Source organism: Oryzias melastigma, unplaced genomic scaffold (assembly GCF_002922805.2).
Source record: "Oryzias melastigma strain HK-1 unplaced genomic scaffold, ASM292280v2 sc00247, whole genome shotgun sequence".
Taxonomy (NCBI): Eukaryota; Metazoa; Chordata; class Actinopteri; order Beloniformes; family Adrianichthyidae; genus Oryzias; species Oryzias melastigma.
Window position 1 is genome coordinate 7442 of NW_023416889.1, and position 25341 is coordinate 32782.

Consider the following 25341-nt stretch of genomic DNA (forward strand, 5'->3'; position numbering starts at 1 on the left):
ACACTGTGATACAGCTTATTTTGTGTATTTATGTTGTGAAGACTTTTATTTTGAAAGTACCCACCTACTTCCGGTTTTACGTGAAATTTCTATGCACGTGTCGATTCAGCAAAGACTGAGAGAAGGATGGTAGCGGATGTTCGTACCTGCTCTCTCACCCACACGTGCCGGCCGTCGTCAGGTTCTGCCAACGTAACTGGATGAAGGTAGATTCGCCCCGAAGCTCCGACGTTCCCGCCTCGGCCAATCCGATGTCTGCGGCTGCCTCGTCTCCTCCTCACGTGCTGGCTGTCGCTCCGCTCTGCTCACGCAGCTGGACCGAGACTGCGCCGCCTCAACGCTCCGACGTTCCACCTCCGGGAAGCTCGCTGACCGTGGCCGCTCCTCTCCTCCTCACGTGCTGGCTGTCGCTCCGCTCTGCTCACGCGGCTGGACTGAGACCGCGCCACTCCAAACCGTTTTACCACGGAGAGTACAGGGACTGCATTTTAATGCTCGTTTTCCTCGCTTCCTCTGCGTCTCCGCCCTCGTTTCGTCCGACTTCGTCTTCTCTCCTTCCCGCGTTCCTCTTCCTCCTTCCGGCCCGCCCTGACGTCATCTCCGGTCCAGCGTCAATTTTTGTCTCCCGTTACATATATAAATAAATAAAATAAAACATAATATAAATAAAGTTTAGTATGAAATACAATACAATACAGATGGCCCCCGAGCCGCGAGTTTGAGACCCCTGCTGTAGACCTTTCTTTAGTTCCACCAGAGTATCATGAACTCAACGATGTTTTTTCAATGGACCGTGCTACTTCTCTGCCCCCCCATAGACCCTATGACTGTGAGATTGAGTTGATACCTGGTGCTCCACTGCCTCCACAGTTGTATAACTTCTCCAAACCTGAGAGAGAAGCCATGGAGACTTATATCACAGAGAGTCTGGCAGCTGGACTCATTCGCCCCGCTTCCTCTCCTGTAGGGGCTTTGTTCTTTTTTGTTGAAAAGAAAGATAAGACCCTCCGCCCTTGCATCGATTACAGGGGCCTGAATGACATTACTGTAAAAAACAAGTACCCTCTTCCACTCATAGACTCTGCCTTCAGTTCCCTTCAGACTGCAACCATTTTCACTAAGCTAGACCTCCGAAATGCCTATCACTTGGTTAGAATCAAAGAGGGTGATGAGTGGAAGACGGCTTTCAACACCCCCCTGGGACATTTTGAGTACACCGTTATGCCCTTCGGATTGACTAATGCACCTGCTGTTTTTCAATGTTTAATTAATGATGTGCTTCGTGTTGAATAGATTTGTGTTTGTTTATTTAGATGATATTTTGATATTTTATGGACTCTTGAAGAGCATGTTCAACATGTCAGACATGTCCTTCAGCGGTTGTTAGCCAATAGGGTTTATGTCAAGGGTGAGAAATGTGACTTTCATGTGTCCACTATAAGTTTTCTTGGTTTTGTAATCGAGAAGGGGCAACTCAAGCCAGACCCTGCTAAGATTAAAGCAGTGGCGGACTGGCCTACTCCCACCAACAGGAAACAGCACCAGCGGTTTCTGGAGTTTGCCAACTTTTATCGCCGGTTTATCTGGAATTAAAGTTCTGTTGCCTCCCCCTCACCAGGCTCACCTCTGTAAAAGAACAGTTCTCCTGGTCCTCAGAAGCTGATTCAGCTTTTCAGAGGTTGAAGCGTGTGTTTTGTTCTGCTCCTATATTATCCCATCCAGATCCTACAGCTCAGTTCATCGTGGAAGTGGATGCATCGGAGTCTGGAGTCGGGGCGGTGCTTTCCCAGCAGTCATCCTCTGATCAGAAGATGCACCCCTGCGCTTTCTTCTCTCGGCAGCTCTCATCGGCAGAAAGGAACTATGACGTGGGAAACCGGGAGCTGTTGGCGGTGGTGCTGGCGTTGATGGAATGGCGTCATTGGTTGGAGGGAGCATCGGCGGGCGGTTTCTCTCCGCGGCTCCATGGCGGGTGTTGGGGGGTCTTGGCTGCAGCTGCTGCCCCGGCGGGGGGTCTTGGCGTGGGGATGGCCTGGCGCTCTCCCCCTGAGGACATTCCATCACCATCCACCTCAGCGAAACATAAACACTCACCTGAGCACAGGTATCAGCTCACCTTAGCACTAACCGTTTGTGTGACAGAATGAAAGTCTTTATCTGAATGGGTTTGTATGATGGAGCGTGTGAGCTGCAGTTACAGTTGAATTGAGTACATGTGTAGTATATGTATAGTATATGTGAGTATGTTTAGTTTAAATGTGGAGACTACTTTGGCCAACAAGTGTGTGTGTGTAACTATAGAGTGTGTGTGTGTAGACAGGCCCCGCCCATTCTAGTTTATCACTTAGTCCTGGTTGTTTTATGATGTTGCTTCCCTCTGTTGCCATCTTCTCACTACCTGGTGGCTTTGCACACCTGCTTCCCATCCTTAATGGAAGTACCTATAAAAGCCTCTCCCTGGCTCCTCCAACCTGCCAGGTTATTTACATTGAGTTTGGCTCCCTCCTGGTTCCTGGTAAAAGCTTTTCATCGGCCTAGCTCCCTGCCTCCGCTACCAGTGTGCTTCAGTTATTTGTTTCTGTATTTGTGAGGCTAATAAACTTCACCGCTGTTCCATCTCACCTGACTCTGCTCTGGGATCTGTCCACTCACCACGACAAAAACATAAAATCAACTTTTCTCAGTGATAAAATCATTAATTAAAAATGTTTTTCCTGCTAAAGACCTGACATTTAAAAGTGCCAACTTGAGAGGTCTAGGAGTAATAATATTTTCATTTACCTTCTGTTTCTGGAAAGGTTCAGAGGAAATGTTTACCTCTTTTAAAATCCTTTGTCTGCGTTTTGGGCAGATTACGTTTCTCCTGTTAGTAACAAGTACAGAAACGGTGTGTGTTTCTAGAGAACAGGGCCCCAGGTTTTTCTGGAGAACATCATGACTGTTGTTATATCCACAGCCTGGACCCTCAACACATCAAACATCTGACTGCAGGGACAGGATATGATGTTGTACAGGAGAGGGTGGGGCTTTATGTCGTCCCTTCGAACATTCTGGTGACAGAGTTATGGGGGACAAAAATGGATTAGCCAGAGGGGTAGATCGAAGCCCAATCCCGACTCGCTCCATCATCTGCTCTGTGAATTTCAGATGGGGTGAAGAGGGGGAGGGAGAACCATCACGGGTTTGTTGGTTTGGTGGTGTTTGGGAGGGTCCATCGTCCTCGTTTTTCCTCTTCCGGTGCTCAGAGGCAGGTTTCCCGTTTTTGACGTTTTCCTCCAGTGGGGGCAGCTCCGTTCCTCGTGTGGATCCAGTCTGTGTCTAGCCTTGACATTGATATTAATTAATCTTAGTCTTGGCATGACGCAGGAAGTAGAAGAGATTGGAGGAGAACAGTTTAACTCCCGATCTAAACTGAATCAATTTTCTTTAAAAAGATGTTTGCGTTCCCAGAAAATGTGAAAGTTGTTGATGAAATGAATTCCTGTTTCACCACATGTCGCAGAAAGCCACCTGTTCAGTGCCAACAGCCTGCTGAATCTCTTTTCTCCTCCTCGAATTGTTGGAATGGGACCGCTGATAAAGACAGCTGCATTCATGGAGCTCAAAGTTGTTATCAGTCCAGTGAAGTCTTGCTCTAAAACTTCAGATTTTTGCTTGGACACATCATTTGACCCTGTGTGTAGTACAATGTTTTGTACTGATGGATACTTTGCCACAGTTTGCAGAATTCTCTCCTTCATGTCACTGACCATATCGTTTGGAAAGCACAGGACTTTAGTGTTCCTGCTGCAGAACCACTGAACATCTTTTACAGTGGAATCACCCACAATCAGAGTCTCAGGCCGAGCCTTCAGCTTTCTTTCTGGCCATTTACCTTCTGATGGGTTACAGGTCCTCCTCGTGCTGCTTTCCAGTGGATGGTCGTTAGGTAATCCGGGGTCATCTGACAGTGGAGCAAATCTGTTTTGCAGGGTCACCGCTTCGTTCATGCTTGGCTTCTTTCCTCCGGTGTATGGGAGTAGATGAGGTCCTCTGTCTCGTAGGAAGAGAAGGCCAGTCAGCCTCAGAGGCTTCAGCTCTCTGCGGGGGGTCGGTCCTCTCATGTCCTCCAATTCTCCAGCTGTTGGACTTATTCTTTGGCTTTGCTCCGAGATGGTTCCAGGGAGGACATCTTTCGATTGTTTGTTATTGTCCACAGATGTTGTCTTTCTCTCTGTAGAATCTGTGCCATTTAGCTGCGTGTTAGCTTTCTCTTCTCTGCTGAGATGAGGTAGTGGCAAAGTTGTGTTGTTTCCATAAAGTCCATTTACCTCCACGTTCACTTCTATGTGGCGAACCTTAGTTTCCAGCGCTGTGATCTTCTCCAGAAGGTCTTGGTAATCCTTTGTGGAAAGGGAAGGCATCTTGCTGCTAGTTAGCCTTGTGTTAGCTGCTGCTCCGTATATCAGGCTTCGGCTTCAGGCTCAAGATAAAATGTATTAAGCGGAATTCAGGAAAAAAATCATTTTGTTTAGAGTAAAAAAGAAAAATAAGACTGACCCGATGATTTAAAAATAGTCAAAAGTTATTGCTGGTGTCATTAAAAAAGAAAAAAGGAAAATAATCAGCGAAAATTAAAAGCAGAAGGGGGAGCAAAGCAATGTGTGTCTGAACTCTAGCAAAGCAGGAATACATAAAATTAAATAGAATCAGGAAAAAAATCTTAAAGTATAAAACCCTAAAATCTTTACACTGAAACAGCTGCAATTATCTTTAAAATGGTTAAGATGCATTTAAGAATCAAGTGAAATAAAACAGTCCAATCTGAGAGCTTTTTGTAAATCATTCCAGTCTTTGGCCGCAGCAGATTGAGAAGACACAGAACCATGTGAAGAGTTTGATTTGAGGATTGTTAACTGAACAGTTTAGCAGAGGAGAATACGTATGCAAAAGCTGCCTCAGAAAAGGTGGAGACAAACCAAGCAGAGTTTTATAAATTAACAGCCAATTCATTTTTCTACGAGTGAATAATGAATTCATTTTTCTACTGCTTTTTTATGATGCAAAAAATCTTTGTTGGCGACATGAAACACATGCAGCTAAGATGCACATTAATGCAATCAGGTTATCAGTCATTAGTCCTTACTCATCTACTGTGCCACTAAAGACGTGAAATATTAGCTCATCAATGCTGCTTCCCCCTGCGGAGAACTGAGTTCGAATCCTGGATTCGGAAATTGTTTTTACGGTTAAAAAAAAATAAAAAAAAAAATAAAAAAAGAAAAAAACTTTTCACTGAATATTTTTTAAGTCTTGAGAACTAAAATTAAATAAATGCTTATTTAACATATTCCAGGCAGCTACAGTGTTTCTTTTTAGGATGCAGTGCTATCTGTGTGTGTGTGTATGTGGTGGGCGGGGGGTTAAGAATAATGGTCATTCATGCGATTACGGAGATTACTGGTTAAATTATTAACAGATCAAAAACCATTCCTTATGTTGCAAATGGAGCCATAAAAACATGGGAGACAGGCGTGTTCAAATAAATTGACAATATTTATTGGTTACAGCATTCCTGGTCTTTAAAATGTTTCACTGTTGTCCTGAGCCGAGATAAAACACAAATGTAAGGCAGCAACTTGCTGCGAGCACTGCAAACGGTTTAAAAGGATAAAAAGGTAAAAACTTATAAAATGACAAACACTACACACATGCACATGCTAGAAAACTAATCGGCTGGCAAACAAATTACAGACCCGGAAGTGACCACAAATAAAGATATTAAAAAAAGTGTAAAAGCAGTTAGTCTGTGTCTTGCAGACTAACTGGAGTAAAAAAAAAACTAAAAACACAATATAAAAAGGACAGCAAGTAGTGGTATGATGACTGGGGAATAAAAACAATCAGTTGTTAAAATACCCAGTTCTTTAAAACATCAAAAGCAATAAAATACCGCATACCTGTGGTATCGAGGACCCACACTCAGTCATTTACCCTGTAAGTCTACCTTCAGATACTGCAGCCCTGTCATAAAATACATAAATTAAAAATATTTAAAAAGCAATAAAAAACAAACATGATTAACAAAAAACAAATTTACCCCAATGGCACACAAACAGCGTGGGCCCAGCAGTCAACCTGGCCACCCACAAGAATCTGGCACTGCTGGGCAGCCCCGCCCACTCCTATTTAAAGGGGCCTTAATGGCAGAGCCACACCCTACAGGTGTCACCCATCACACTTACTTAACAAGTGACAAAATGACCTTCCTGACATTATTGAATTCTTATACTGAATTGAAATGATTCAAATGTAGACGTACGCATTAACTCTGCAGATATTTTCTCTCTCTGTTTTACCTCTGCAGCTGTGTTGCTTTTCTTGCAGAAAATGTGCTTGTAGTCGGCATATGCTTGAAGGAGCATGTCAATTTCCATCGCCAGAAGTGTGGAACTCAGGTGTTTATTCCCGTTGCCATGGTGAATCGTGCTGTCTTTGCTCCATTGATCAGGGCTTTTAATATTCGCACCTGATTCTGGTTCCAACAACTTCAAGTTGATTGAATCAAAGTTTTTCAGCTGTTCTGAAACCCAAAACTCCAAGTTTGAGAATTTTGAGTCCAGTGACTCTAAGTTCAGGTTTCAACTCTAAATTTGTTGAACCTGCTTCTTGGAACGGGCCCCTGGTCTAAATTTTAATTATTGAGAGTAAACTCACTCAGATCTTGTTCAAATGTTTTCTAGAAGTTCTCTTTTATCAGTTGACAGTGATAATTTACTAGTGAAAAGTCACATTCTAGTTTTTCCAGATCTGTTTGTACAATTGTAACACAGCAGTAAACAGACATCAGTAAACAGACATCTATACCATTCCAATATGGCGGCCAACTCTGCGTATGCATCAAGCTAGCATGTCATCTCTAGTGATATATAACTCATCGGTCTCGCCGACGATGCAGGCGAGGTGCTGGGTGATCTTAAACACACTTCATGGTTAAGGAAAACCCCGACTTCCTGTTTTGGTTCAGTCTCGCTGCAGCTCAGCATTCGCCTTCCTCTCGGGCGCATTTTCTAAATACGTGCGAATAACATCAGCCTTAGCAAAACAGAAAGACTAAAGATACGGATATGGATATGGATCCAATTGGCCATTGCTATAACGTCATGCCGTACAGTTGCTGATGAGGGGCGGGTCGTTGACCGAGTCGGGGGAAAGAGCAGGAAGGTGAAAATCAAGCTGATGATGGTTAGTATGCAGGTAAGATTCGGTAGGATCGTGAAAATGATAAACGAGTCTGATGAGCACAGGCCGGTGTCTTTAAGTATCTGTAGCTTTTCATCTGAATGTTTTTGATCCAGGCTGCAGCATTAGCTACACGGCTAGTTTAAGCTAGTATTCTTCCACGCTATTGACATATTGATGTCGAGCTGTTCCTGACTTTAAGATGTGAAAACATCTCGACCAACGCATTTATCTTGTACGTCATGATTCTGGTCATAACTGCAAACATGAATCCCCGAGCCTCCGTTCTATTGACGGTAGGATTTCACATTTTCCAACCGTCCTCCGAAGATAGCGAGAGCAGTAGACTTTTCAATAGACTTTTTTTCATTTTTGTGTGAAACGCGATGTTACAACGAGACACTTGGATGTTTTAACATTTGTGAATGTAACGTTAAAGGCAATAAAATAGGTGATACACCATCCAATAAAGCACTTTTACCGTCAAGGGAAATGCATATTGCTTTGTATGTATGGAGCTATTTTTCAACCATAACTATTTGAAACCCAAATAAAACATTTTGAAAAAAATATTCATGTTTGCCCAAAAGAAATGTAAACGGTCCAAAAAATGTTCCTATTCTATAAAAAGCTTAGATATTTTCATCTTCAAATGTTCTGTTTTTAGGGTTTCAAAATTTCAATTTCAAAACTTGTTTTGTTAGTTTCAAATCTTTTTTCACTTTCAACTCCTTTTTTTTTTTCTCCTTTCTTTGTTTTCAAATCTGAATATTTCAGTTTCAGAATTTCTGGCCCCATTGTGGCAGGTTGGGTTAGATACAAACCACGTGCCCAAAACTCTGTTCTAGCCTGTTCAAAATACCATTTTATTGTCTTAAATACAGGCGTAGAAAACGTCCTTATGCTTGGATAAAACTACAAAAACACTATCGTTGCTCCAGTCATCTCCCGTGGCCTCATGCCTAGTACGCTTACACTTTAACTTTTCTCTTGCAGGAAATGTGAGTTTGAGCCTCGCAGTAAACACAGTAGTTTCTTAATGTATGCTCTCTTTCTTTTGATGACTTTTAGCATCATTATTGTTTTGATTTCACTTAATGTTTCTTTTTTGCTCTCCCCCTTCTGTTTTTACAAATATTTATTACATTAATAATAATTGTAAATATCAAAACAGACTATCTTTGTCGCAGACGATAAAGAAATCTCCTTTTATAGTAAACAAATGACCAAACCAACAAGCTGTCACAGCAGAAACACTTGATCCCTGTTTGAAAATGAGAGAAATCTATGGATGACCGAATGTTTCATGAATATCTGATGCCCACGTCGTGCACCGTGTGGTGGGTCGCCCTTATTAACTCTACAGAGCAATGAACCTATTTTAGGGCGCTGGTGGTGCAGTGGTAATGCGCGAGACTTAGAATTCATTTTCTAGGACTAACCCGGGTTTGAATCTCACTGCTGGCAGGTTTTAACTTATTTTTTTTAAGTATATAGTTACATTTCATTACCCATAAAAACACTTTTTTTGTGATATGAACAATTTTTTTAAAACGATTACACAGTCCTGCATAGTTCACAAAGCTGTGTAAAAAAAAAAAAAGCAATAAAATCTGCCAATAGTAGAATTTGAACCTATGTTAGTTCTAGCAAAATATTTCCAAGTCCTGCGCAGTACCAGTTCACCACCGCCAACCAGTATTTAACAAAGTGTTCTGTAGGCTTAATAAGGGCGACTCACCACAGAGCTATTTTATCCAAGCATAAGGACGTTTTCTACACCTGCATTTAACACAAGATGGTATTTTGAACAGGCTAGAACAGAGTTTTGGACATGCGGTTTATACGTGATAGACCTCTGCTTTTTACAGCCGTCTATGGACAACTTCAGACTATGATAGTACAGACTAAACAGACATTTTCTGACCGTAATTATCACAGTTCACAGAATCAGTGAATGCACCGGGACTGAAGTTACCACCCTCATCTGTTTTGATTGGTCCCTTGCGTTAGCCCCAACGCACCACGACAGGGCCAAAAGTTTTGAAACTGAAATTTTCAGATTTGAAAACAAAAAAAAAAGGAGTTAAAAGTGGAAAAAAAGTTTTAAAACTGAAATTTTGAATTTTGAAACTCTAAAAACAGAACATTTGTAGCTGAAAATAATTAAGTTTATTTAAGAATAGCAAAAAGTTTTGGAGATCTTATATTTTTTTGGCCAAACACCAACTTTATTTATTTATCTTTTTATGTTTTATTTGTGTTTCAAATATTTATGGCCCTGATTTGACTCTATATGTATGAACCAGAATTACTAGTATCGCAAACCTAATTAAAACAACACAATGCCTATCTTTCTATTTAAAACACACTTACAGCGTTGAGGCATAAAATACCCGGCGTTTAGGATTTGGTGAAGACCAGGGGCCCGTTTCAAGAAGCAGGTTCAACAAATTTAGAGTTCGAACCTGAACTTAGAGTCACTGGACTCTAAATTCCCAAACTCAGGGTTTTCGGTTTCAGAACAGCTGAAAATGTTTGAATCAATCAACTTGAAGTTGTCAGAACCAGAATCAGGTGTGAGCGTCGCGACCATAAAAAGCCCTGATCAATGGAGCAAAGACAGCACGATTCACCATGGCAACGGGAACAAACAGCTGAGTTACGTACTTCCGGCGAGGGAAATTGATAAGTTCCTTCAAGCATATGCCGACTATAGGAGAACATTTACTGCAAGAAAAGCAACACAGCTGCAGCGGTAGAACAGAGAGAAAATATCTGCAGTTATTTGAATCATTTCTAATAATGAATAAATAATGTCAGGAAGGTTATTTTGTCTCTTGTTGAGTAAGGAATGGTTTTTGATCTGTTACCAATCTAATAAGTAATCTCCGTGATCGTAACCCCCCACCTACACACACAGATATCACTGCACGCTAAAAAGAAACTGTAGCTGCCTGGCATATGTTAAAAAAGTATTTATTTAATTTTAATTCTCAAGACTTAAAAAATATTCGCCAAATTTTTTTAAACGTAAAAATAACTTTCCGTAGCCAGGAGTCGAACTCGCTACCTATGCGGTGGGAGGCAGCGTTGCTGTCAATTGAGCTAATGTCTGACGCAAATCCCGGACGGTGGATAAGTCCACATCCTTCTCCGGTGCTTGACATTCCTTAATTCCTATTGTTAAGGGTTTAAAATAAGGAAAAGAAAACAGTATTTTTTAATAACGAGTCCCTGGAAAAACTCACTATTTATAATATCGCTGAAATACAAATGAATTGGGAAACTCCAGTCAGTCGACTCGTGTCCTCCAAATCCTCTACCGACGTAAATAACATTTCCTCTGGATTAATCCAGCCTCCTTTCTACATGATCCTCTATGAATGAACGTGTCATTTTCGTTTTCTACGTTTCTACGCCCCTGGGGCCCTTTCCAAGAAGCAGGTTTTGTTGGAACTCTGAGTTCGTGAACTCCAAATTCAGTAAAACTCTGAGTTTTCGGTTCCAGAAAGAGAGATAACTCAAACCCGGGAAAGTGGGCGAAACCAAGCCCGTTCCAAGAAGCGGGTTAAGCTGAACTCAGAATCAATCACTATGGTAACTGAGTCTGTGAACGAAACCTGGTCGGTAGCAGGTTTTCTTCAGGAAACTTAGAGTTCTCTGCGGTCTCCGCCCCTTTTTAAAGTGAAAGATGTTCAAATATGAGTTCCTCATGAACATTTAGAGAACATTCACATTAGAGACGTCACGTTTCCACCACTCAGAAACCAAAATGACATGTTCATTCATAGAGGATCATGTAGAGAGGAGGCTGATTAATCCAGAGGAAATGTTATTTACGTCGGTAGAGGATTTGGAGGACACGAGACGACTGACTGGAGTTTCCCAATTCATCTTTATTTCAGCGATATTATAAATAGTGGGTTTTTCCAGAGACTCGCTAAAATACAGTTTTCTTTTCCTTATTTTAAACCCTTAACAATAGAAATTATGGAATGTCAAACACCGAGAAGAGGGGAGAGGGGGTTACCAAAACCGGTTATTCATGCGATTACGGAGATTACTGGTTAAATTAGTAACAGATCAAAAACCATTCCTTAACAAGAGACAAAATAACCTTCCTGACATTATTTATTCATTATTTGGAATCATTCGAATAACTCTGCAGATATTTTCTCTCTGTTCTACCACTGCAGCTGTGTTGCTTTTCTTGCAGTAAATGTTCTCCTATAGTCGCATATGCTTGCAGGAACTTCAATAATTTCTAAAGTTTAAAATGAGGAAAAGAAAACTCTGTATTAATGATATCGAGTCCCTGTCCCTGGAAAAACTCACTATTTATAATATCACTCAAATAAAAATGAATCGGGGAAACTGCAGTCAATCGACTCGTGTCCTCCAAATCCTCTACCGACGTAAATAACATTTCCTCTGGATTAATCCAGCCTCCTCTCTACATGATCCTCTATGAATGAACATGTCATTTTGGTTTCTGTGTGTTGGAAACGTGACGTCTCTAATGTGAATGTTCTCTAAATGTACCGTATTTTCCGGACTATAAGTTGCACCGGATTATAAGTCGCAGTAGCCAAAAAATGCAAAATGAAGAAGAAAAAAACATATATAAGTCGCTCCGGAGTATAAGTCGCACTTTTGAGAGAATAGTCCAACATTTATGAACAAATTCAACAAGCCCGACGTAACGTTGCATTTGACATCAAATGCGATTCGTGTGTCAACTTCGAGTCAGCTGAATCTTTTGATGTTCGTCTAATTTAATGCTCAATGCTTGTCCAAAAATGTGTTCATAAACCAGACACTCCCATTGGAGAAGCTGTCTGAAGTTTTTAGCCTCATCGCTACATGATGGAGGCTTTGGCTGTTTATCTCATTTAAAATACACAGAAGATACGGGTGATGTTGAGAGGTTAAGTTATTTATTTTAAAGAAAGCACCTATAATCATCTCTCCATTCTGGGTTCAGGACAGCAGTTTTTTGTCTTTTTCTTACGGTGATCGTTACCTTCTAGCCTGCAGGAGCTGCATCTAAATGACAGTTTTTAGCTGCTCTTCTGTCTGTTTGTAACCCAGTTTGATGGCTTGTTGTCCCGCATTAGCCCAGGAAGAGAAAAATAAAAACAATAATAATAATGTCTTGATGCAAATGAGAGAAACATCATAACATCCATGAGGAAAATGATTAGATTATCAGGAACGTTTGTTTTGAACGTAACTTCTTCTTCTGCGTTTCTGTCAGCTGACAGCAGTAGATACTGATACAAAACATACAGTGCCCTCTAGTGGTTGTTATTGGGAAACAACCGCCAAAAGGAAACCGGTTTAAGTGGGGAAAATAATAAATATACGAGCCTATTTATGTCTAACAAAATCACATATAAGTCGCTCCTGAGTATAAGTCGCACCCTTGGAAAATCTATGAAAAAAAGCGCGACTTATAGTCCGGAAAATACGGTGAATGAGGAAGTTCTATTTGAACATCCTTCACTTTAAAAATGGGTGGAGACCGCAGAGGACTCTAAGTTTCCTGAAGAAAACCTGCTCCAGACCAGGTTTCATTCACAGACTCAGTTACCAGCTCAGTGGCCTTGTGGTAGAGTGTCCGCCCTGACATTGGAAGGTCGTGGGTTCAAATCCCGGCCGAGTCATACCAAGGACTCGAAAAATGGGACCCAGTGAAAAATGGGACCCAGTGCCTCCCTGCTTGACACTCAGCACTAAGGAGTTGGACTGGGGGGTTTAACCATCAAATGGTTCCTGAGCGCAGCTGTGTCTGCAGCTCACCGCTCCCCCAGGGGATGGGTCAAATGCGGAGAACAAATTTCACACACCTTGGTGCGTGACAAATAGTGGGACTTTAACTTTAACCATAGTGATTGATTCTGCGTTCAGATTAACCTGCTTCTTGAAACGGGCTTGGTTTCGACCACTTTCAAGGGTTTAGTTTAGTTTAGTTTATTAATTTATCAGGACAGTGTACAAATACATTGAGCTTAAAAAGCAAAGATGCTTGCACCCGGTTAAGTCATCTCTCTTTCTGAAACCGAAAACTCAAGAGTTTTACTGAATTTCGAGTTCACGAACTCAGAGTTCCAACAAAACCCGCTTCTTGAAACGGACCCCAGGGTTTTGCAACCTGAAGCTCTGGAGCTAGTCTTTCACTTGTGGATCTTATATATAATCAAATGGTCTGTGTCCTTTTCTATTTTTCATAAATTCAAGCTTGTCAGATAGCTGAGCAAAATGATGGTAAAAGGTTTCATCTACTACAGAAATTTTCATTATTAGAAACCATCAAAAACAAATATTATCTTTGCTTCAATCACAATAGTATCTAATGTCTCTAAATGCTTTTTCATATAGTTTTTATTTATTGATCTTAGAAAAAAAATACTAAGGAAAAAAGAATGACAGTGCATCAAATTAATATAATAATGGAAAATGTAATTTTTTTACATGAATTTCCTGCATTTTTCTGTTCTAGGAAGTCTGTTGCAGCCGGAGGACATTAGTCAACACAGAGTGTATTTTACTTTGAAAGGAATTCAAATGCACTGCAGTCCAAGACAAAAAGTAAAATTTGTTTCACACAGAAAAAGTGGTTAGTGCTCTTGCCTCACAGAGGGTGAGGTCGCACCTGGGGGACCTGACACAGATCAGTAGTGTGTAGTTTTCTAAACAATAATGTGGGTTTGTGGCTCTTGCTGGGTTTTGTTCAGTGGGACACCAAGCCGAATGGCTCTTTTAACATCAAAGGTTGTAGACCCAAACACAGATCTTGGTTACACTCATCTGTTTGTTTTGAACTCCAAAACTTTCATTTAAAATCTGATGAAAATGTATCGGATTTCCACCAGTTTTTAAGACTCACTCAAGTGAAAATTGTGTTTTTGGTGTTTTTAAACTTGTTCTTGTAGATTTTTTTCTCATTATGAAGGTCATGTACATATATATAAAAAAAAACAAGTTTATAATTGGTATTCTTGAGTATTTCTTTATTCAAATAATTCAGAATCAGGAGCAGATGTAAAAATGCTTTTGCAAAAAGTGAAATAGATGCTACAATCACAAGCCAAAAGCTCCGATCCAATTCTGATGCATCCACTTGCAGACACATAGATTCATGAATGTCTTTGTTTTCCTCGTCTGAGCTAGCTTCTGGCTCAAAACTGTAGGGCTAGACGGCTCCAAAATTCCTTGTCATTTTGGTTGTGCTAGTAATGTCAGGTGGGGTTGTGAAGGGCTGTAGGTGAAGGATTCGACTGCTTTACTGCACAATAGAAAAAGTTTAGTTTCTGTTAAAAGCACATTAATAGATGTCAAAGTCAGACTGGGCTCATGGACGCGTTAGTGAACAGAATGTCCTGCTAGTGTAAATACTTGGAAGTATGAAGTAAATATACTGCTCACAAAAATTAAAGGAGCACTTTAAAGAAACCCATTAGATCCATCAGATCTCAATTTGAAGTTGGATATCTATACGAATAACGACAGGGCAGTGTCTTAGGAACAAAAGGATGCCAAGTCTTTTAATGGAAATAAAAGTGTTCAGCCTACAGAGGCTCAATTGTGTAGACACCATAAAATCAGAGTGAAATGAAGATGTAGCAGGCTAGTCCATTTTTTACAAAACTTCATTTCTGCAACTCAAAATGCTTTTCAGTATCTTGTGTGGCCCCCACCAGCTTGTATGCATGCTTGACAATGTGGCGGCATGCTCCTAATGAGACGATGGATGGTGTCTTGTGGCATTTCCTCCCAGATCTGTGTGAGGGCATCCCTGAGCTGTTGTATAGTCTGAGGAGCAACCTGGCGGTGCCGAATGGACCCAAACATAATGTCCCAGAGATGTTCTATTGGGTTTAAGTCAGGGGATGGTGAAGGCCATTCAATTGTTTCAATTCCTTCATCCTCCAGGTACTGCCTGCATACTCTTGACACGTGAGGCCAGCCATTGTCGTGCATTAAGAGGAAACCAGGACCTACTGCACCAGAGTAGGGTCTGACAATGGGTTCAAGGATTTCATCTGGATACCTTATGGCAGATAATTAAGGATAATTATCAAGCCAAAATCAGCACGAGTGGAAAACCAGCCAAAAAAGATCAAGAGGGAGAAACTTGAAATGACCTCCACATGTAACACCAGTCCTGTTTGGAGGGTTTTCTAATTGTTGCCACTGACGTGCACCTGTTGTTAATTCCATGAACACCAATACAGCTGAAATTGATTAACGAGGCCCTCAGCTGCTTAACCAACCAGAAAATTATCAGACAGGTTTAATTCAATTCATGACAGGCCCAATAAAAAAAGTGTTCCTTTAATTTTTGTGAGCAGTATATGTTATGATCCAAAACACTTATTTGTTCATATTTTTACATTAAGTTATTGTGTAGATTTTTAAAACTCAAAATTCCTTTGTTGCATTGTTTATATTTTTTTCATAATGTCAATTTATGTCAACATAAATTCACATGACTTGGAACTTACATGAATAAAATAAATTGATCCGTGACTGGATTTTTTTCAGATTTTTTTAAGAGAAATGAAATTGCTCCGTTTTGTCTTGGAGTTTAAAGTTCCTGACATAAAACCTTTATGAGAAACTTCAGATCACAGTTCTGAAGTCACTTCACATGAGACGAGCTCTGCTGTGAAATACACTTCATGACCTGAGTGTTAACAAATATGTGTCTTTCAGCCTTCAGCAGTCCACTCTACCCATCAAATAATGGCCATGCCCTGAAGGTGTAGGGAGTCCGGTGGCAGTTTGAGGTCACCTCTTACCTTGGTGAAGGATGAAGAGTCCAGTGCACAGGTGCAGGGATGTGGATCATGGACTTGGGCAGACCGGGACTGTGGCAGTGTCCGAGTGCCAGCAGACTGAACAACGCATCCCTGTTTCCAAAGATGTTATCACTTCATCGTCCACCTCTGGCTTGTGGTTCATCAAAGATACCTGTGGCATCGTGTGTGCCATCGTCACATGGCTTCTAATTTTTTACGCAGAGTTTGTAGTGGTGTTTGTGATGTTGCTGCCCTCCAAGAATCTGATCTACAGTATTGTTAACGGGACACTATTCAACAGCCTGGCCTTTTTGGCCCTCGCCTCTCACCTCAGGGCCATGTGCACAGACCCTGTAAGTTCTCAGAGCCTCACTAATATTAATTGCCTCTAGTCATGACTTGTGGAGATAACATCCTGCCTTTTCATTGTGTGGTGAACAACCTACACTGAGGTCCTTTCATGTTGGTTTGCTGACAGGGGGCAGTGCCAAAAGGGAATGCCACTAAGGAGTACATAGAAAGCCTTCAGCTAAAACCAGGACAGGTGGTCTACAAATGTCCTAAATGCTGCAGCATCAAGCCTGACCGAGCACACCACTGCAGGTAGGATCCACAGATGGACCTGTCAGCATGTCTGGAACTGCAGAGCAGAACACTGAATATTTAAAGCAAGGCTTTCCACACCGAGAAACTGTTTTCATAGATGAGCTTCATGAGAAAATCCGCTGGCAGTAAACCGTGTGATCTCTGCTGTTCAGTGTGTGCAGGAGGTGCATACGGAAGATGGACCATCACTGTCCTTGGGTCAATAACTGTGTTGGGGAGAACAACCAAAAGTACTTTGTGCTTTTCACAGTAAGTTACTGCCTTATGTTGTAGAGTAAACTTAAGCAGCCTTTCCCTTCTCATTGGGACAAATTCTGCAGACAAGCAGATTTTTAAAATCAGATGGAGTGTGGACTCAAGAAGCGTGCGCTTCATTTAGACTACTCTTTTTTATTATTTTTTTTTTTATACCCAGATGTACATTGCACTCATCTCTCTCCATGCTTTGATAATGGTGGTCTTCCATTTCCTCTACTGCTTTGAAGATGACTGGACAAGTGAGTATTCCCAAGTCCTCATTTTCACTCATCACTTTGTCATTTGGACTCATTTTCTAAACAAATGTATGGATTTACATGGAATTTAACTTCATGCTTCTGAAGCGGGGGTCATAAACACGGTCCCCCCAAGAACCCCACAAAGTGCCCTCAGGTCTCTTCTAAAAATTGCAAAACTGACTTGTGAGCTTCGTCTAAAATTCAGTTTTATTCTGTTGCTATTTTTTTTAATCACCCTTGCATTTACATAGATTTAAAAATGAAAACGTCTTAAAAATCTGTTGATGATACATGAACTTCAGATAAGTTTAGGTGGCCTATTGCATCCAGTTCAAAGATCATCAATTTAGTTAAAATGGAGAGATTAGTTCAAAATGTCTCAAGATTTGTTTAAAAATGTGTAAGTTGATATTTCTCTAACATTACATAATTGATAAACATCCCCATGTTTATCAATACAGTGAGAATGGGATGTTTTTCCTATGAAATGTAGTGATATAAGTGATCATCTCAAAATGTAACAATTAATGCAACAAAGATTAACCCTTCCGCTCTCTTTGGAGTCCAGATGATTCCAACCACATATTGATGAGTGATTCCTTCCTTTATGCTCGCCATGGACATTAGTGAAACTCAAAAATCAAAGATAAAAAAAAAGTTCAGCGCACTGTCTTGTGGGGTCCAGATGACCCCACTTTTAATGTTAACAAGCCAAGGAGAGCGGAAGGGTTATTAATAGGGATGTCCCGATCCGATCACGTGATCGGGGACTCGATCGGAATCGGACTCCTTTGTCTGATCAGATCGGATATTTCATTTATTCTCATTATGATCAGAGCTTTATATTTCATCTTATCATTATGCATAAATACTCCACTAGAAGTCTGCATGTCATGAAAAGATCACAAAATGTCATCACCAGAAAACGCAGCAGAAAACGGCAGACGCTCAAGCAGAAGGCTAACTTGTAAACAAAGCTAGCTAGAAAGCTAACTTCTGGGATCAATAAGTCTTTTAAAAACGCTTTAAACTGACAGCAAGTGTCTCTATTGGTTTTTCATAGCTCAACCAACAACCTCTAAAGGTATTCCAACAGAAAAAGACAGTATTTTTTTTTCTTTTTAATGTGAAGCTCTTCATGCTGCAGACAGATGGCTACACAGCAGCTGCTAACTGCTACATGCTAGCTCCGTGATTTAACTCCTTAGGACCCCAGCTGTCTTTTGATATGCCTGTTTTATTTATATGACAGAGAAATAACAGTTAAGAAAATTAACTACTGTGGTAATAAAACCCAAAATGTGATGTCTTAAGAACTTAATAAAGAAGCACATAATCTTAAAAATAAATAAATAAAACTAATAAATTAAAACTAATAATGATATCAGCTATTCATGAACACTCATCAAATTTTATGCTAAAACAAAGTCATAATTTATTTTTAAGAATTTTAAATGAGGACAGGAATCACATTTGGTCAAAAATGTTCAATAGCTCTAAAGATGTTAAAGCTAAAGTCACTAAACTTTATCACATGACTAATTATCACTTATGTAACAAGAATTTTTTTTTTCCTAGTTTATATTTGCTGTATTTATACTTGTTTATTAAAGCTAATTCACAGAAGTGTTCTATTTAAGTTTTTAATGATAAAAGAAGGTTAATGAAATATAAATAAGGGACAACACTAATCTGTTTCTTCAGTTTATCCATGTTTTAAAATTTTTTTATAAAAGTATCGGATCGGGACTCGGTATCGGCAGATACACAAAATCAAATGACTCGGAATCGGATCGGGCCCAAAAAAACCTGATCGGGACATCCCTAGTTATTAATAAAGTTCTGAATATTGATATCTGTTTCCTAGCTTGTCGTCATTGTTGATATCTATGTTGAGCAATCAGTGTCTTCCCATAGAGGAGGATCATTTTTATTAATAATAGTGTATAACTAAAGGCAAACTAAGCCCTTTGTATGACTCGGTACCCATGAAGTAGCTCTCAGTTTCAAAAAGGTTGGTGACCCCTGGTCTAAAACATCTCACACATTGTAACATGTTCTATCAACTACTTTCTTTGTTGAAAACAGTTTTGATTTTGAGTTATTCAATGAGATGTTATAGATCAGCCCCCACCCAGGCAGCCTGCTCAAGAGAAGGCAGCTAAATTGTCAAAATAGAAAAAAAATCTCTCCTGGTCAGTAATGGAATCATCAGTAGTAGTGTCATTCGATTCATTTTTTTGTGTGCGAATAATTAATTGTGGCCTGTAATTCATTTAATCTAATTATTAGAATAATTGAAATTAATCTATTTTTTGCAATGCCTTTTAACCTAATAATAAACATTATTAATAATTGAAAATTCTCAATTTGAGGTGGTCCAGTGTTCTCTAATTCAGTGTTTTTCAACCAGTGAGCCGCGGCACACTAGTGTGCCGTGAGAGATGGTCTAGTGTGCTGCAGGAAATGATTGATTTAAAACATTTAGCATCCCCAGAGTATCAGCCAGAGTTGTAAAGAGTAATTAAAAACCACACTTGAGTGAAAGTACAGATACCTTACTGAAACATTACTCCGTTACAAGTCACCAATTCCAAAATGACTCGAGTAAAAGTATGAACGTTTTATAATTTAATTTTAAAAGAATTAAAATATTTCACTCGTACTAAATGATGTCTCAAAGAACACCAAGACATGAAAAACAATGCCCTGTTTATTAAGTTTTATCTCCAAATATTTATAGAAATGAAACTAAACATCTTAATGTTTCAAAACAGCACAACAAAATAGATATGATTTAGAGCAAAAAGTTAGTCTCAGTCAAACTCCAATGTTCAAAAAGGCACATTAAAAAAAAAAAAAGTAATAAAACTTAGTAAATAAAAATTCAGAGCTGACTTGGATGTGATTCACCTCAGTCTTAGATGGGGTGATGCTTTTGTTCAGCTCTAACAAACGCTGGTTTTCAAAGCTCTTGGAACTTATTCTAACTCTTTCTGGCTTGAAAATGAGGCCAGTATTCCTAAAAAAGATGCTAGCAAGCAACAGATGCATGTAGGGGAGCCTTAAGGTGCTACCACACCGGCCGCGCTAGCTCAGGTTCAAGCAGCCACTTTCAACGAAAAGTCTATGCATACGCTTGTACACCAGAAATGCTGGCTTCTAGGTCCGGAACGGGGTTGACTGTGCAATGCTATGCAAATGTTTAAGTCTGGGTGTGTGCTCTATGTACAAATAAGGTGTTCGTTGAGATCGCGCTGAATGTTCAACTGGAGGAATATTTTCATGCACAATTGCAACCATGCAACAGTAATCATGTTTGAGATGTTTGACAGACGTCATAAAAGTATCATGAGAGAGGGGTGGGTGCAAGGCGCCTACCTAGGCGACCGCAGCTAGAAAGTGCACTGACTGCAAGCTGCCTTGATAACTACAAAACAATGCATTGTGGGAAACTTTGTCCTGACAGTTCTTATAGTTCTAAGTCAGGGGTCGGCAACCCAAAATGTTGAAAGAGCCACTTTGGACCAAAAAAATAAAAAACAAATATATCTGGAGCCGCATAAATTGAAATGCCTTATATAAGTCTTACAATGAAGGCGACTCATGGAGAATGTGTCTATAAAGCAGCCCTCTATCAATGTGACATCATAGATTACAACGACATCATGAACGTCCGTGATTAAATGTTTATCACAAAAATGTAACGTGCATGTAACGTGCACCTTTAAGGTGCTTCCACACTGGCCGCGTCGGCGCCCAATCAAGTGCACACTTTCAATGAATAGTCGGTATAAACGCGCGCACACCTAAATTCCTGGCCTCCAAGTCTGGAGGGAGGATGAACGCACTTGCTACCCAGGTTTATAAGTCAGACATTTAAAAGGACAGAGTTGTGAAAACAAAAGTCTTCAGAAGGATTTGGGGGATTTTCACCGCTTTTACTTTTTGCTCCGAGGTTCTTCCTGTTGTAGGTGGCAGATGAGCGCTAATGAACAGTAGAAGAAGAATAGAAGAAGAATCTCCTCCCCGCCACTGCGTGCGTGACCGCGCTGCTCCGGTGTGGATACCACCTGCTGAGCGTGCGTTCAGAAGCCGGCGTAGACCGCGTTCTTGAACGCAACGCAGCCGGTGGGCAGGTGCTCACACATCGGCCGCGTGCGGTGCGTGACGGGGAGGAGATTCTTCTTCTATTGTATTTTTACTGTTCATTAGCGCTCCTCTGCATCTACAACAGGGAGAACCTCAGAGCAAAAAGTAAAAGCGGTTGAAAATCCCCCAAATCTTTCTGTTTTCACAACTCTGTCCTTTTAAATGTCCATCTTGGTGTCATATTAACCCGACCGGACACAAACCGTAATGATTCATTTCTCCTTCGTGATCACGTTTGGCACTTCTGTGCTTTGAAGCAGACTCCGCCCACAAGCAGCTCCCAAATCCGGCTCCTTGATTGGTCACAGCTCTGAGCTGCTGCGACTGTGCGTGGAAATCTTGAAGATTCAGCGCACTTAATACGTGCCGACTTAAAAACCCGCGTAGCAACGTGCGCTCACGTGCGCTCCAGACGCATGGGCCAGGAATTCTGTGTTCGCATGTTTGCATTGACTTTTCATTGAGGGTGTGCGCTTGATTGCGCGCTGACTCAAGCGCCTACACTCATCTCACAACAACTGGAAAACGTAAAGGATTTTTGTGTCATGTTTGTCCTCTTATAGAAACCGTATTAAAACAAAAAATATATTTCCCTCCAACATTTTTTTATCATTTTCAAACATTTTTGAAAAAGCGCCAGTGAGCCACTAGGCAGTGTTTAAAGAGCCGCAGGGTGCCGTCCCCTGTGCTAAGTGAATCTGATCAAAAATGAATGGCGCTAAATGAGGAAAATCTGTGTATTTTGTAACTCTTTCTGGAAAGTAGTTAATCGCTGATGAACAAATAAGCTAGATTTCTGTAATTGAAATCCACACCACTCAGATGAATCTACGGCCCAATCTGAGTTCTTCCCTTCTCCCTTCCACTTCATTTAGCCCTCCAGAGGGTTATCAAAAATAGTGTCTCATGTTTTGGACGTGACTTTCTTTTAATGACATCAATAATCACCGGTCCGCTAGCATTTGCAAGGAGCTTCCAGCGCTTGAATATGCATAACAACAACAGTTTTATAACTTTAAAAGTCATGCTTCAACAAAAAGTCATTAATTACATTTAAATGTAAACGTCTGTGCTTCAGAGCACATCTACGAGAAGAAAAACACTTTACCCTCGCAATGGTGGACCTTAGACCACTCCGTTCGGAGGGTGACATTTAAAAAATAATAATCTCGGACACAACATCAACTTCAACTAACACTTCAAATTAAGGGGAATGGCAAAGGTGAAGGGAGAAGGGAAGAATTCAGATTGGGCCTTTCAGTAGAAATTATTTTATTCTGAACATTTATTTTTTTCTACTGATAATCATTTTGGTTTTGATGCCAAACATCAGACAAAAATTTGGATTTATGCAACAAAAAGAACTAATAATTACAGACATCACAGATCATGTGTGGTTATGTGTGTTATTGTTGCCTTTAAAAGTTAACTTGAATTTCAATTCTATTTATTTTTCCAGGACAGTGCACATTACATTAACCCACTGCTATTTTTTATCTGATGTTAAAAAATATTATAAAAGACAAAATAGTTGTTGTTTTTGATCATGTAACAATAAATCCTGAAAAATTTCTCTACAATATTTCCATTCTCAAAGTTCTGGAACACTTTATTTTCTAAGCATTACATTTTTGTGCAAATCCAGTATGAAAAGTTGCCCTTCAGCCGTGCAGAGCTGCATATCAGCGCAAAACTGCGTTTATCCGCTTCAGAATCCACTAGAATTACGTTAATTGCGTCAACTGATGAAGAGTTACCATGACCAAAAGACTGTAAATGCTGGAGCAAAAGCTCTGGTATTAAATTCATTTTCTTCAGAACTTATCTCAGTGAGCGGAACTTCAGTCTTGTTTTTTGATAGAAAAAAAAGCACTCGCTAGTTTTACTTTGAAAACAGGAGGCTTTACTGACACTTTAGTTCAAAGATTTGTTTACTTCTGGTGATAGTAGCCCCACCGATTCAGCTTTTTTTTTGGTTCATAAATTAAAATCCAACAATATTCTGTATTTTAGAGCAAGCAATGTTTTATTACACTCTACTATATTCATAAAGATCCCAAATCAAGGATCAAGGATTTCATACTCAAATTTTCAGGAGCAGATTGCAAGAATCCAAGTGCTCAGATACTCAGATACCCGTTCCACAGCTTGGATTATCTCTTATTCATTTTAATCTCATATGTTCATTTTTGTGGGTTTTCCTTGAGTGATAGAAGGTTTGTTGTGTTAGCATCGGCACGGGAATAGCCTCCTAGCATAGTTTACATATTGCTGTCTTCTGCTCTGCATCGGACGTCTTGAATCCAAAATCCAACCAGATCACAGAGAGACGTACCCCTCTTTTGCTGAAAGTGCTTCTTCTTGAGCCGCCTGTATCGGTGTTTTTGTGTGTTTCTATTCTGGGGAAAAAACTTCATGCTGTTTTCCTCCATTGTTCTGCACTCGTGTTATGTAACGTAAAGCATGTTTTAAAACCCACTTTGTTACAGTTTGTGGTTGACCTTTTCTGAGGTGCCAGTCAGGTCTCTCTCCTGACATACAAGATAAAAAAATCCACTCTGTCACAAAGGATGTAATCCACACCCTTGGCTCCTCAAACACACAAAAAGTCTGAAGTTCATTTAAACTCTTTTATTGTTTCAGTTCTTCCAGGAGGTATTTTGCTGAAAAGAAACCAGAAAGCAAGGCCACACCTTTGTGTTCTTCTTTGTCGCTTTTGTTTTCCTGTTCGGGATTTAAAGAGTCGATCTGGTACTCCTTTGAAATCCATTCCGGGTTTTTCTTGGTGTGCAGGGAGCGTTGTCTGTTGCTTCCAGGATCCAATCCTTTGTGGAGTGATCTGGTCCAAGTTTTCCAACTGTCCTTCTTATTGTAGAGAAACAGCTCCATGTTTACTTTGAAGTGCTGTTTTCTTGGTCCAGTTCGCTGTGTTGTGAAATTTGATTCAAGTTATTTGATCCAGGGTTTCAGCAAGTGTTTGGTTGAATTCTGTTCCAGAAGTTAGTAGTGTGGGAGGCCGTCCTTTGCAGTAAACTGTCAGGGAAGGCCCTGTTGTGTCTGATCAGGCTTTCGCTGTGTCGGTGTTAGTAGTTTAGTTTGTGGAAGTGGAGTTGAGTGTCAGAGCCTCTATCACACAGGTGTCAAACTCCAGGCCTCGAGGGCCGGTGTCCTAGATGTTTTCCAACCAACCTGCCATTGAATCTCCTTATTGGCCACACCTGATCCAGCTAATCAGAATCAGATATCGTAGTCAAATAGGGTAGGGTTTCTGGAAAACCAGCAGGACGTCGGCCCTTGAGGCCTGGAGTTCAACACCCCTGGTCTATCAGCTACCTCCTCCTCGCTGTTCTCTGCTCCTCATCTCTGCAAAATTCCTCTGCCTTTCTCCATTTCTTTCTTCCCTTTCCACAGCTGATGGCACTCTAATTAAAGGGCCCGCCTCTCAGCTCTCCTCTGCACAGGTGAGTTTCTTTGAGGTTGGAAATGACATAAACGACAGAGGAGAAATGGCACGATACACACTTTTCTATCGGCCACACAATATGTATAGTCACATCCCCCAGCACTACCTGGAGCAAGATTTGCAGGATTTCCACCTCTTTGATTTTACACTCTGAGCCTCTACCTATTGTAAGTGGCGGACGAGGGCTAATAAACTGTAGAAAAACAAAAGAAGAAGAATTCACCTCCCCGTCGCGATCTGCTTGAGTGGTGCTGGTCCGGTGTGTATGCCACCGGCAGCATCTGCATACATATAACAGCGTACGGCACGATCTGGAATGCAGCACACGCAGCTGGTGTGTAAGCACCTGCAACAACTTCAGGCCATAAAATGCATCCCGTACCTTCAGCACCCTGCAGATGGCGATATCGTCTCATCAAACCAGTAATGGCAACATAGATTAAGATGTGGTCGTGTTGTGCATAATCACTATGTAACGTTTAACAAGAAATGTCCATTCAAATGTAATGGAGTAAAGAGTAAATATACTGCTCACAAAAATTAAAGGAGCACTTTAAAGAAACAGATTAGATACATCAGATCTCAATATGAAGTT

At 40.6% G+C, this 25341-nt stretch overlaps 1 protein-coding gene across 8 annotated transcripts in view; it reads left to right on the plus strand.

The window, feature by feature from the left end:
* The first annotated feature begins 6883 nt into the window (after positions 1 to 6883).
* zdhhc3a (zinc finger DHHC-type palmitoyltransferase 3a) overlaps positions 6884 to 25341 on the plus strand; it is a 41309-nt gene continuing 22851 nt past the window's right edge. For 2 of the 8 annotated variants that reach the window (XM_024262284.2, XM_024262283.2), the window contains exons 1-6: positions 6884 to 7236; positions 15943 to 16381; positions 16507 to 16631; positions 16787 to 16883; positions 17050 to 17131; positions 24695 to 24744. In XM_024262284.2, coding sequence (XP_024118052.1) covers positions 16040 to 16381; positions 16507 to 16631; positions 16787 to 16883; positions 17050 to 17131; positions 24695 to 24744 — 696 coding nt within the window. In that variant the 5' untranslated portion in view covers positions 6884 to 7236; positions 15943 to 16039. The other 6 variants (XM_024262280.2, XM_036210795.1, XM_024262282.2 and 3 more) reach the window with 6 other exon arrangements.